General features: G+C 40.9%; 1 protein-coding gene across 1 annotated transcript in view; it reads left to right on the plus strand.

Moving 5' to 3' along the window:
* SYNJ2 (synaptojanin 2) overlaps positions 1-14597 on the plus strand; it is a 72649-nt gene continuing 58052 nt past the window's right edge. Inside the window, exons 1-2 of the mRNA XM_067293606.1 lie at positions 1-611; positions 11665-11751. Coding sequence (XP_067149707.1) covers positions 491-611; positions 11665-11751 — 208 coding nt within the window. The 5' untranslated portion in view covers positions 1-490. The remainder of the gene's footprint in view (positions 612-11664; positions 11752-14597) is intronic.

A 14597-nucleotide genomic window follows, 5' to 3' on the forward strand; every position in this document is an offset into this window, starting at 1 on the left:
CAACTCTCGAAAGTTTATCAGGGCCCGTGGGTGGGAAGAGAGAGGGAAGGAGGAGCGGGGGACGGCGCTCCCGCCCCGCCGGAAATCCAGCGCGCTCGGCCGCCCGCGGGAGCTCGGGCAGAAAGGCTGTCGGGGACCGCTCGCCCCGGCGCCTCAGCCGTGCTCTGGGGCGCTAGGGGAGGGGGAGAAGCGGCAGCCGCAGGCTCTCCGCGCCGGGGTCCCGCTGAGGCGGCCGGCTCCGGGGCAGCGCTGCCGTGCCCCTTCGCCGCCTCCCTCGGCGCCCTCCTTGCTGCGCAAGGGGGCTGCTAGGACCGGGTCGCCCAGCGCGCCCCCGCCGCAGGGGCACAGGGGGCTGACGGCGGCCCCCCGAGCGGCTGCGCCGCCTCCCCCGCGGGCGCGGGGACCTGCCCAGGTTTCGCTCACTTCTGGAGAGCGCGGCTGCCCCTGGCCCGCGCCGCCCGCGCTTTGCCGCCTGTGGCCAGCGGCTCCCATGGCTCTGAGCAAAGGGCTGCGGCTGCTCTGGAAGCAGGAGCCGGGCCCCAGCGCCCTGCTGGAGGCGCGCGGCCGCCAGGACTGCCTGCTGCTGGAGGCCGGCACCGTGGCGGCGCTCAGTAAGTGCCTCCGCGCCGGGCGGCGGCTTCCCGCGCTGGGCCTGGCCGGGCGGAGGCGGTTGTGGCGGGTGTGGGTGCGGGGGGGGGGGGGGCTCGGAGTGCCTGGGGTGTGCGGGGGGTGTCGGTGGGACACGTGTGTCTGGGTTGTGTGAGCGGGGTATCGGTGGGACGCGTGTGGTGTCGAGGGTGTGAGTAGGGTGCCTGTGGGATACACATCTGGGGGACGTGTGTGGTGTCTGTGGGGTGCGTGTGGTGTGAGTATGGTGTCTGTGGGATGTTGTGCATCTGTGGGATACAAGTAGTGTCTGTGGGACATACGTTGCATCTGTGGGGTGCATGTGGTGTGAGTGTGTCTGGGACATATTTTACGCCTGTGGGACGTACATTGTGTCTGTGGGGTGTGCGTGTGGTGTCTGGGATGCATGGGGTGTGAGTGGGATATCTGTGGGGTTTGGACACTTATGGGCAGCAGCTGGGTGCTGGGGTGTGGTGGCAGTGGCCGATCCCTGGGAGGTAAGAGGCACTCTTCCTTGTCGGGTGGAGAGGAAAGGGAGTGCGGGGACCTGGCCCTGTGCAAAATGTGCAGGGCACCGACTGTAGGGCAGTCATCTCCCTTGCTTTAAACCCGGTGTCTAGCATGGCCCTTGGGGCCTGCCCGCTAGCTGAAGCTATGGGGTGACCCCTGTGCTCTGCCTCGGCCGGCATTTCCCTGTGTGACCCCAGGCCGGGTCTGCCCCTCACTGGCTTTTTCTCTGCTCTGGATGCCCTTAGCTCTCTCACCAGGAGCCAAGCTGGGAGAAGCAGGAGAGGCCACCTGCCTGCCTTGGTGTCCATGGTGCCTTGGTGCAGAGCATCTTTACTGTGCGAGTCTTGTGCAAGCCTTACTGCAGAGGAAGCTCCAGATACAGGGACAGGACCTGGTGTCTCTTGAAGAAACTTCTGTTTAGCTACATCAGGTCCCAGCCATCCATGCAGACGTGCAGCTCACGGCAGAGATTGCACTGGATGACTTACTTGAGATTAATGTCCTGTAAAGAAAACACAACTCCTTGCTGCGGCGCCGTTCCTGCCCTTGTGGTTGTGCTGTGTATAGTAGTTAACTGAGTGTTTGGCTGTTAATGAAGGAGCTCAGTTCTCACCTGGGGCAGTGAAGTCACAAACATGCTCAACGGTGTCTCATCTTGCGTTTTGATACTTGCTGCCCATGAGTTAATGCAATGCTAATGTTTAGACAGTCACAGAAAAAACAGGTGATTGAGAATGTAAGGTACAATAAGCATTGCAGGGAAACATGTTGTGCTTGTGCTGTGTTATTAAATAGTTTTGTGTGTAATGAAAGTCCTGTTCCTGCAATCATGCTATGGTTTACAGTGTGATAGGAGTTTGTATTCTAGTAGCTCAAAGGAACGGGGGAAGATTTAAACTGTAAACTCTTTGCAGTAAGAACTGTGTGTATTTTGTGCTTTGTACAATGCCAGTCACAATGTGAGTGCTGAATCTGGGCCCACAGAGGAGAGAGAGGGGGGCATGAAGAAGCTGAGCTGAGTCTTCCCTGTTACACTATAGCAAGGCATCCAGACTAAAATGCTTCATTTTCAGATGTTGGGGTTTTTATGGATGAAGAAAGCCCAAAAATAGTCTACAGGTGGCAGATGATTTTCATGAAAACAGTTCTGATAGTGAAAAAAATGTTGACTGCTCCTGATAAAGAGCCGTTACTGTCATAGTCTTTTTTTTTTTATTTTGTTTTAATTTTAGATTGCATAATACTTTGTGGCTTTTGTTTCTTGTTGAATTCATTGGTTATACTAGACCTTAATGTGCAGAAAAAAAGTGTAATATTTTTCTAGGGTTTTTTTTGTCAGTTTTTAATAAAGTGATGTGCAAATTCTACAAAATAAAAAGTCTGGCAGTATTGACATTTTAGCCACTTTCCCAGATCCAAAAACTTGTTGGCATTACAGCTCTCCATTGGCATCAGTGGGTTTTGATCAAGCTTTTGTTATTTTGATGAAAATCCAAAGCAGCTCCACTATCTAAAGCAAATGCGCATAGATAAAACTGAGAGACAAGTGCTCATCTAGTGACTGAGCCATTTGTATCAGCAGTAGTTGGTAAGATTTTTTGCAATGTAACTAATTACAATAGCTTTCTCTCCCCCAGTGTTACTATCCCCCATTTTGAATGGCTATAACTAAAAGAGATAAAGAATTTTTTGTAGACTCTCTTAAAATGTGTATTAATTTTCTGCAAACATTTTTGAGTAGTGGTCTGTGTAGTGGCATGTTTCCTATGCCTTTGAAAGTCAAATGTCACCTCTTGAGAAAGTTGTGATCATTCATGCATTGGCGTCCAGCCCACTCCGTGTTAATAGCTTTATCATTTTAATTTGTTTGATTTCTCTTTCCCTGCCTGGGTTAGTTCCTATATTCTAGGAAAAGCTAGTTGATCCAGCTGAGCCTGTTTAGTTGGCTTCTTCTGTTGTTTGTGAAGCAAAGGACCAGAAAAGGAGGGAAAAACCAACAATAGGCACTGTGATGGTATATTTACAAGGATTGTGGAGACGAAACTCCACAGCCAGGGTGATACCAGACAGAACATTCACTTTGTTTTGGTTTACTAGACTTTAGGTTCGTACTGACCGTAACAAATTTCAGTGGAAGGTTAACACTTTGTATATGTGTGTTTCAGATATACTAGCCTTAGGATTATATTAATTTTGGCCTAATTTTCCATCCCTAAAATACAGTCTTAAAAATTGCATACCTGTGCCTTATGCAAGCTTCCACACTCTGTATAAAAGCAAATACATGTACCTGGAGCACTCGGGTGGTACAACAGTTTTATACAGTTCTGCAACAGCAGCCTCTTGTGAATAGAACTGTAGAAAGGAATAATCATGGATGGACAGTCAAGGACTGAAAACAAATTTATTCCTTGATCATTATTAGTTTCCCATAATTACCACACATCACTTTGCTCTTGAACAGGTATATGACATCTACATTTTTTTGAAACTTCCGTTGCTTCTATAATATTTTTGTACCAGAAGAGACTTAAATGTTTTCAGTTGAATTACCTCCCTTCTTATTACCTAGTTCAAATGGCAGAATGGAGTGAGAACCATCCTAGAAGAAGAAATGTTACAAGCAAGTAATCTAGAAAACATACACTTGTAGGAGCACAGTGTCTACACAGGCCATAGACTTCTGGCAAACCCATAATTAATAAAATCTTTTCATATATGTAAAACAAAAAATTGGTATTATGTTGTGAATAGAAGACTTTTTTCCTCCCTCAGGAGGATGTAAAATCATGATGATTTTAGTTGTAAATTGGTTACAGTTCAGAATTTCAGCATCCAGTAATTTTATACTTTTAACTTGAAGAATAGTTGTGCATTTGATATCTCAGTACTGAGAAAGTATTTTGGAGATCTTTAACTGCCCAGGAATTCAGCAGTTTATAAAATAAGGGTACTCAGGCAATAACTGAAGTTTAACCTAAGAAGCTCTTGAAAGAATCGAGGAAACAAAAAACATAGAGGGGAGTCTGGCTACAGGACCCCAAGCCCCTTAACTTTTCTGTATAATGTTGTAACAGGGTAGCCACACAATTTGCTGTTCTATTATAAATTAAACAGTATTTTTAAAAACAGTGAGTTTTATTCTTCTCATGATGTCACTGTAGAGGGGAGGGTAAAACTTACTGTTTAGAATTTAACAGTACATTTTGCAAGAGGCCTTTTTTGCCATTAGCAACCCTTAAGTTTTAGTCCCGCCTAGAAGGGCGGGTGAGAGAGCCTGAAACAATCCTTCCAGGGATTCTCTGGACTTGAACATCACTAGTTAGCTTATGCTCCCAAAGAAACTTACAGGAATGAAGGATGAGGAAAAATTGTCATTGATTTAAAAGCTTTTGCTTGCACAGTAGTGAATATAGATATAAATGCAGTTCCTACTTCTAGCACATTACAGTTTTAATGCTTTATATATGAAATGAACTGCATGCTGAGACTCTAGTGCTAAAAATTTTTTTTATAGTTAGTTAACTTCATTACGGTAGGTAGTCTCAGTGAACTGTCAACCAGAGTGTTTTGCTAGAGAAGTTCAGCACAGTATGTGTGTTTTTGCAAGGGCAGAGCTAAAGGGTGCACAATTCTTTTTTGTAAGCACTTTGATTCTGGAGTTAGTGTTATTAAAGGTTTTTACAACACATATCATAGCAGATCCTAAACTACTGCGGTCTTTTGAAAGTACTGAGATACAATGATGATCAAGTGCAGGTTTTTGCAAATAAGACTGAATATTTTTTCTCCAGGAAAAAAAAAAACCCTCCCAGATCCGGGAAGTAAGCCTTTACCGGAGACAAATTTGCGTATAGTTAAGTGGTGTACAGTCCGCAGAGCAGCTCTGCGGCTGCTCTGCAGCTTCAGTTGTGGGTAGAATTTGTGTGGTGGCTCTGTGATGGGGCTGTACTAATACTCTGAGTGAAGTCTGCGAATAGCCTTGCAGGGAGAGGGTTGTAAAACCAGGAAGTGGCACTTATTTACCTAGGTACTTTTTTTGTACAGAATGCAATCTCTGTGCTGTCTGTACCTGTTTATAATTAGTTTTAGTTTTGTATTTATGTGTATAAATATGTCACTGAGAGGGGCTATGGAAATCAAACATCAGTATTGTGCAAACTCGTGTATGTGAAATGACTGACATATTGTGAATGTATTTGTATACACTATTTCTATATGCTGTCCAAAACAATGAGCATGATTCATTTCACTCTTATGTTGGGGTATTGATATAGCTAATCTCAGTATTCAGTTTGCATTCCTAAAACTTCTTGTTTTAAAACTTTCCTAGAACTTCCTTTTTCTGTAGTCTATTTGTGGTCAATTTTTTTGCATTTGGGCAACCCTACAAATCTTGTAGTAGAAGTAATCCACTTGGCAGTAGCCTTGCTTTGCTCAATTACACTTGCAAGGAGCAGTTGCAAACTGGATTCTCAGGCTGAAATTCACTGCTACAGGTTATAGGAGCAACAGTGTGTGTTATAATTCTTTTGCTGTTGTTGACATGCAGATTGGGTACATGAAACAGGGAAGATGTATTGGTATAAGTGTAGAGTGTAAATTATAAGATTCATATTCTGTCTATCCTAGGAAACTCTTAGTTGTGAGGTGTAAATTTTGCTTGTTGGATTATGTCTGTAGGTAGTAACTGTCAGTTTCTGTATTAATATGTGCAATGTGTGATAGGAATCACATAAAGGTAATGGTCAAGCTCCACAGGTGGGACTTCTCTTTTATCTTTATGTTCTTGAGATGACTGATTCAGACTACAGGAAAAGGCACTGGAAACCTGGTGTTTTCATGAGTCCATTCTTCTTCTGTTGTGAGTGAATATATATTCATATATACACATACAGGTTATACTGTATATGAAAACATAATCTCTCGCTGGAATCAGAATGTTACCAATATAATATAGAAATCCAGTGAACTGACTTTTCCAAAATGCTGCTTTTTTGGTTTGTTGTATTTTCAACCAGAAATGTTGCTTTCTAGAAAATGGGTAAATACATTATTTAACATTTTGAACAGCCATTCTTAACTGTAACTCTGCCCACAGACCTCTTCCCAGCCCTGTATTGCTTGACCTGTATGGTATTACAGAATACAGCCTGACTTGTGTAATGCCTGCGTGGCTTACATTGAATGTGAAAGAGAAGGTTTTAATGAGGAAAGATAATGAACGTAAATGAAAATAAAACAAAGTGCTTTAGGCCTTTCTGAGGATGACAGAAAACAAAATTTGGAGGCAAGTTAATCGTCATTCTCATATGCGTTCTTGTGTATGAAATTTCTGTCTGGTTATGTATTGCTTTTTCTGGGAGAAATTCATACCCCTTTCCCCAAATGCTAAAAGAAGCGCAAATAATGGAAACAAGTTATTGAGGCAAAAATCACGTCAAACCTACGGTTCTACAAATACTTAAAAACGCTGCAGAATATATATAAATATATATATATAGTGGTACTTACAGCTAAGCAGATGTCTAAATATTTACAGAACCAGGCTTAAGAAGTAGAGGAGAGAGCCAGAATCTGTAACCTTGTCCCAGACTCTTTTCTTAAAGAGCTCTTTTTTCTGTTTCACCTGACTGTTGCAGGTGTTACTGCCTCTATCCTTAATGTTGGATTTGGAACTGTGGTACCTTCTGCCCTCTTCCTCCTGTCACTGAACTTCTGGGCACCATATATTTGAAGAGCCATGTGGGCTCCTGCAGAAGTCTGTGGGAGTTGAATCAGCCCTAAGGAAGGGTTGAATTAAGGAAACTGCCTAAATCTGGAAGGTTCCTGCAAGCCATGCAGTTTATAAGTGAGAAGTTGTGCTTGGATAGTCCATGTTGGGCTTCAGATGTATATGCTTCTTCATGGTGTTTTTCTTTGGTTGTGAAATATTTTACGCTTTGGGAAAAGGTCACTTTTAACTGGGTTTATTATAGTTTGATTTCATTGAATTAATGTGTGCGTCTTGTTTTGCAAGGGTTAAAATCTTGAGCTAACATGCCAACCTTACATATAATTTACATCAGGAGCTTTTAAATAATTGATGCTTGAGGAAAGCACATATTGTGCAGATCTGCAAACCTATTAAGAACACACAACACAGTTGTGGTAATTAGTGCAGAAGGGTGGATACTCAAGTACATGCTTAGTGGAAGGAAAGATTACTAAAAAATATTAGTGGGAAGTTTCAGTGGGGCTTGGTAATTGCTATGTGTACTCTTTAGTACCTATAGCCATTATTAAACAATAAACAAATGCACTATATATTTGAAAAACTCGACTTGTTCCCTAAGTAGGAATCTTTCAGGTGAGTTTCATCAACTTCTGTAGCGCCTACTTTCATTAATGATATATATTTCTCTCGCTTGAAAATAAAGGATTCTACATGTGAGCAGGGTACAGTTAAACATCCAGTTGTCTTCCTAGGTTTTCAAGCAGACAGCTCGTGCTACCTGTGCATTTCAGAGCTTTTGTGAAAGCCATTACAGAATAAAAACTTTCTTTTTGGAACCTTTAACAGAAAATCACGGAAGTTATTTTCATGCTACTGATTGGAAAAGTGCTGTATCTTTGGACCCATCTAGCTGTCAAATGTTGTAGCTAAAACAGGATTAAAAATTTTTTTAGTTCCATTTCCCATATTGTTAGACCATAGGCTAAGTTCTTTGAATCTAGCTGGAATAATTTTAGTTAGTATCATGAAAATTACTTCAGTGTTCTTCTATTAAATCTTCTAAAGAGGAAAAATTAATTCTGTAATTCCCATCTCCCTTTCTTTGCTTGCCTGTGTGTTACCACCCACAGACTAATGTTAAGCAACTGTGCAACAGTTTTAATTTGCTGTAGCGAGAAGTCAAATGGATTAGTTAAAACGGTGCTGAAATTATTCAAAACTCTTTGATTTGTGCAATGAAGCAGATTAGGGCTGAGCACGTGATCCGTCAGTGTGGCTCAGTTGTGGGTGCAGCAGCCCCTAGCAGAAAGGCAGTAACTTCTTAAAATGCTGCGGCTGTTTCCAAAGTCATCAGCTGTCTCCTTAGAGGAAAAGAGTCTGTAAAAGAGGGAGCGGGAAGTACAGTATTCTAAGTGGCTAGGCAATCTAGGAAAAGAAAGAAAAATCTGGTACTTAAAAGGTTGTTTTCAGGGCAAATATATGTAAAGAGTAAGAACTCTTCCTCGTGTTACTTCATAACTCCATAATGTTTTACAACTACAACACTTCAGAGTTCTGTTGCATTTTTTCCCTTTAACTCTTCATCCAGCATAGGCGATAGCACATATGTTAGTTTTGTTTGACTATTTCTAGGCATTCACCTTCTGGTTCTGGTTCTTCTGTGCTAGCATGATATGCAAATAGCAAATATTCCCAGAGATGTTTCAGAACAGGTTTTGATACCACTTACTTGAGATTTAATAATACAATTTATTAAGATTTGTAAGTATTTCTTTTTAATAATAAGATATGAAGTTGGCTCAAGCCTTCTGCAATGTCCTTTTGGGATCATGCTTTGGCTGGTCATCCTTTGTATGTATTGCTTTTCATAATGGTGGTTGTTGGGGATTCCTTCTCCCTCACCCCCTCCAAAGAAAATAAAAACTGGCTGGGCTATGTTAGAATGCAATAGAGCTTCCCAGTACTCAGAGGGAATGCAGCCCTGTTGTTACTTGTGCACAGGCTGGGCGCAGAGTGAGACATCACTGTGCTGCAGGGTGTGAGGAAAGAGCGAGTAACGCCCCTGAATCATGACTGGTTTTTATAGAGGTTGTGCAGGGCGGAGAACGCCTGCCTGGCCTCTTCTGCGTGAGGCCTGGTCCCTGGTCCACCCGTGGCCAGAACCCTATTGGGAAATGGTGGTTTTTGAAATGCATCTTAGGATTGCAACAGGGCAAGAGTCTTCCAAGTCCATCAGTAGCTATAACATTCCTCCTGCAAAATCTGGTCTCTACAGGCTAAAATTTTCTGGCCCCTGCATCTGCATGAACCATAGGCCAACAGTTATGTCTGTACGACACATTCCCTCATGCTTTATTCACACGTGAGGTCTTACAAGCATGGTGTCTTTTCCAAGAATGCATGGAGGTGGTCAAGGAAAGATCACTTGTTCACTTTTTTTGGTTTCTGAATCTAAAGTGCTTCAGGGAACAGAATGGACCGTAGAATAAATAACAGAATCTTCCATACAATAGTTGCTGTTGGCAAGCTGTTAGCCAGCCTGAAAGAGTGGCAACACAGCCCAGGACCCTCTTGGAGCTTGCATTAGGAGCTGACTCCTTCAGGTAGCTCTGCTGAGGCTGATGCCCTGACTGATCCTACTGTGTTGCAGATGTTCTGTCTAAAGGTCTGCGCAGAGGGAAAGGGTTTTCTGCACCACTATCAGCAAACCCAGCTATTGGTTTGGTGCCTTTTGCGAGTCGCATGCCAGGAGCTGACCGTTGTGCATGCGATGCTGCTGGCTCCAGCTGGGAAGCTTTGGTGGTTCCTGAGGGGCACCAGTGTCAACTGCCTCTTGCCATTAGCTGCATGAGTTTTGTGTTGCTTAATTCCACGCTGATATAAATTCTATTCTTTTGGATCATGCTCTTAACAGTCACATTAGAAGCCAGTTTTCCAACCCATAATTTTATTTTGAAGAGTATCACTGTGCTTTCTGGATGCCTTTTGAATGCTTTCAGGTTATGTCTAGCCTGCCAGTTTGCCAACCCCCACATCAGTCTGGGATCTGAATTTCTTTGCTATTTCTGTCATGCTCTTTCTTCATACAGGTGGAATGTGTGGAACAAGAATTTCGGGGTTTTTTTTGCTTTTTTCTTTTAAAGGGGATGAGGATAAGCTTTTAAGACAGAGAGCAAATGAGAGAAAAGTATCAGTGTGTTGTTGCTATATTTCTTTAGTTGCTAAAGATGACACAGAAAGAGAAACATCACTTTTTTTAACCTCTTAAAAATATATATATAAAGAAGGGCCAACAGAGCAAGGGTTTTTTTAATATGAAACATTTTTAGATACTATATAAAAAGTTTTTGCTGAAGTTTTCTTTTAAGGGCCAGAGAACTGAGCTTCCAGAATCTCAGCTCATAAGAGGTGCTGCTACTGAATATTTAAACTGTTGTTGCTGAGAGGTTTACATTACCGAGTAAAGATCCCTTTATCCTCTTTCTGTTGCTTATGTTTTATCTCACTGGTATGTGTGGTATCAGCATTTTACTAGCTTCTCGTCATCCATTCAGTGTTTCTAGGAAAGCGAAGTAGATAAATTGTGCAAGTCTGATGTTAGAAAAAATTAAGAAAAAATAATCTCGTCCTCTTTAATCATCACAGATACAAAAACTGAGACAAAATATGTCTTTGTTTCCTTTGGAGGTTGCCTCTGCTAAGGACTTAAGAAGAATTATGCGAGTGGAATTATTCTTCCTTTCACTTCAAAATGTCAAAGACAGATGAGATTTTTAATTGTTTTCCATGCTTCTCACTGAGCTGCTTGCTTCTTAAGTTTATGAAAAGAGGTCTGTTTCTTTGTTTTCTGTTTCATCATCCATTGCAGGCAGTTCAGTTCGTCCTTTTTATGCCAGGGGGTTTCAGCTTTTTTTTAACTGTTGAAGTTTAATAGGAGCATAAGATTCTAGAGTGTTGGCTAACCTCTAGAAGTATAATGTTTTTGTTTATCTGCTGTTCAAGAAGTAAATGGACATTTGAGAACTGTACTTCCTCATTTGGAAATATATACAAAATGCAGACTTACTAGTTTAGGAAGTAACTTATTTTTGCTTTAATGTAGCCAGTGACAAGTTGGGGCCATGTTCTGGCTTCATATCTAAATATTCAGTTTGTGGGACTCTTAATAGCTCCCCTAGTCAGTTATTGCAGAGATAAACTAATCTACATCTGGCCCTATTATTTATTTATTTTTAATCAGCAAATTCTTGCTTCACTAAAAATATATTGTTTAGTTCTTCTTGAAATCAACTTCTGACATGCTGTCTATGTCAAATCATGTTATCTTGAATACATGTTTCTGATTTTGTCTGAAATTAGACTATGCAAATCTGGAAATGGAAACCATCTTTTCTTGTATGTCAAGAAAAGATAATTACGTTTTAGCCTATGGCCAGTTACGGGGGGGTTTTTTGGTTTTTATTTTAGAAGTGTAAAGTTGTGTGTGTCAGTATGTGCCTTTGCATATTCTTATACTGATGTGGCATCTGCTAACATTTGCACAGTAGAATAATAACATTGCTTACGATCATGATGTTAGGAAACCTCATTAGTGCCCCTCTTTCTTCTAGGGCAGAGGCAGTTCACTCCCATAGAGCAGCCCCACCACTTTATGACTGTGTTCTTAAAGCAATATAAACCTATGTGTGTACTGTAGTTGTTTTGTTTATTGCGTGAAATTACCCGAGGGGGATTGGTATAGACTATAGCAATCTGAAAACTTGGTAAGAGCTGGAAAACTAAGGTTTGCTGCCTTTTATTTTGTTTCTCAGCTCCAGAAGAAAAGGATGCAATTAAAGGACAATATGAAAAACTCTTGGATGCTTATGGCTGCTTAGGGGAACTTCAACTTAAATGTGGTAAGTGACTAACTGTATGAGCGAGATTATAAAATGCTCAGACATGCTGGTACTCTGTAGTGCCAAATAGCTAAAGTTGTCTGGTTCCTTAACTTTTGAAAACTAATTGGACCTTGTTATATACAGTTTGGGAAAGGTCTGTTTCTTTTTCTATGTTGTGTCAAAAGCATGCTGCCAAGTGGTTTTGGTTTTTTTTTCCACTTTTGTTTTGTCTAACATTCTTAGCTGCCTGAAAATAATTGTAATTTTTTTTTTTACCATATTTGTCCAAGCCAAACACTGATTCCCCCTTTTGTTTTGAAGGATTATGTCCAAACAGTGATTGATCATGGCTGCCTGAGACTGCAGTCCTACTGATTCCCAGTCCTTGCTATAATGCTCAATTTCCTCTAAATGGGTAATTCATATCGATAAGGATTCGCAGAAACAGACCTTTAACTTCAGCTAGTATAGTACGAAATATTTATTGTCATAGCTATAAACTTCTGTACAGTCTGGGAATCTTGATTTTTTATTACACAGTCTACGGGAGGAATGTTAATTGAAATGGTGTGTTATAGGAACAGGACTGCAGTCATTGATTTGAAGGTAGTTCAGACTGCAATTCATTGGTGAAAAAGATACATCAAGACAAAGTGATATTAAAACATGGCACACTTCAAACCTTGACATTATCTGCGTTCATTAAAGAAAACACTATACGCCTTGTTCCCATGGTCTTCTGACAATAAGCCTTGGCTTTGACTGGGAGAAATGACAGTACTGTGCTTTCCATATAAATTAGTGCTTGGTCAAGGGATCTGCCAAAAGCAGTGGTGGTGTGAGCACTGCCGTATTTAGACCAGTACATGTAAACTTACATTTTTATGGTCCACCTACCATCCTGTGAATTGAGTAATACGACTTGGGGTTGATTTGAAGTGGTGGCTGCAACCAGACAGATTTCTGTTTCCTAATTTAAAACTGTAGATACACCTAGTCATTTAAAATTAATGTGGGCTTTTTGTTTGTTTTGTTTCTTGTGGAATAATTAGGCATTTCTATGGAGATTATTATCAATTTGTTAATGTAATTAAAAATGGAGGGCTTGTGGTTGGTTTTTTTTGGCACTTGGACCTGTTTTTCCACATAGGAGTTTAATTAATCCTGTTGTAACAGTGAAGGAATGCAGCTATTGAATTCAAGCTGTTCAAGCTGCAGATGAAGGTAGTTTCTTGTACATGATGGGCTCTAAATAACTCCTTTTCTAGTGCGCGTATTAAAAATACGAATTATTTCAAATGGGGTATGAAATATACTCAGCCTTACTACTTATCTTTTCTTTTTTTCCTTTATTACTGTGTTCTCCATGTTCTTACTTCTTTTTGAACAAAACCTGCTTAATTTCAGTGCCCGCAAAGTGTGAATTTTTCCTCTTTAAGCTCTGTCACTGCACCTCTGTCTTGTGCATGTCTTGGTACAGGACCTCCTTTGGAAAGGATTGTTAAAAATTATTGGTAATTTGATAAAGAAAGTTTAGTAATACGGGCCAACTGCTAGTTGTGATTGAATGAAAAGTCAGGAGGGTCATGCTGTATGGTAAGCAAAGGTAAGCAAACAGTTTCCACTGCTGACCATGTTTAAAAAAGCAAAGGTGATTGCCTGCCTGCTGTCTCACCAGTAAAGAGGTGGCTCATATCTTTTCACAGTCTCAGATCTTTCATTTTAGGTGCAAGTACATTCCATCCCATTAGCTATTGCTTACATAATAGATTAGCATTAGGAAAGAATGTAATGTAACTTCTTTGCCTTTTTTTTTTTTTTTTTTTACTAATGCATTCTAGCAGCTGCAAACAAGGACATAATTCGCCAGTTCTTTGCTCAGCATCATAATGAGTTGGATCTTGTTCAGGAGTCTCACTATTGTTTTCTCACTGGTGGAGACCTGCAGACCAAAAGCACTAAATTAACAGAAAATATTTTTAAAAGTATATTCCACTGGGATATTAAAAGAGTATATTTGTAGAGCAGAAGGGGAAACATGAAAGATGTCTCTGAGAACTTTAATTAATCTGTAAATATTGCTACTTAGGAATCCAAATAAAACACATTGTATGCCTGCCAGAGTAGATCGTGCTTTTCACAAGAAAGTAGATGAAATATGTTAAGCTGACATACAAAGTTAATGTTTCCCAGCAGTAATAACATTCACTTCTATGTACTTATGTCTATTAACATGACTCACTAAGTTCTCCTGCTTTCTTTTGTGAGATGGATGGCAGCAGAATGAATCGTACAGTGTTTCTGAGCTGTATCTCAGCCAAGATTTTGCAGCCAAAGAAGATCTTGCAGTGGCAAATACATTTTAAGCAATGCATTAAGAGCTGGATTTGCAGTGTTTGGTTTAGACACTGCGATGTCAGGAAGGGTACATATATAAAGTAGTATTTTCATACCATCAACAATGTAGGTTGTTTAGTTTAATACAGCTGCGGTATCTGGTGAGACGCTCAATTCATTTGACTGTGTATATACTCTTGCTCTTATATATATAGTGTGTGTGGTAATCTAAAGGAAGAATTTTCAAACGTAAAGGACAACCAAGTGCCTGTTTCTTATTCCTTTTGAAAATTTCCTAATATGTAATTGTATTTGGAAGAGAGAAAGAGTATTTTTGAGGCTAAAACCATGGTCTGGGAAATCTTGGTCTTTTCATGATTCTGCTGTTGATTTCCTCAGATATTTTCTACTAATTGCTTAGAATCAGATCCTCTTCTCTGTTCTGGTGCTGAAATCCAGCTGATTTTGAAGGGCCATTTGAAAACCATATTTGAGAATTTGGCTGTGGCCCTTTGGGCTATAAAGTG

This window comes from Apteryx mantelli, chromosome 3 (assembly GCF_036417845.1).
Source record: "Apteryx mantelli isolate bAptMan1 chromosome 3, bAptMan1.hap1, whole genome shotgun sequence".
Classification (NCBI taxonomy): Eukaryota; Metazoa; Chordata; class Aves; order Apterygiformes; family Apterygidae; genus Apteryx; species Apteryx mantelli.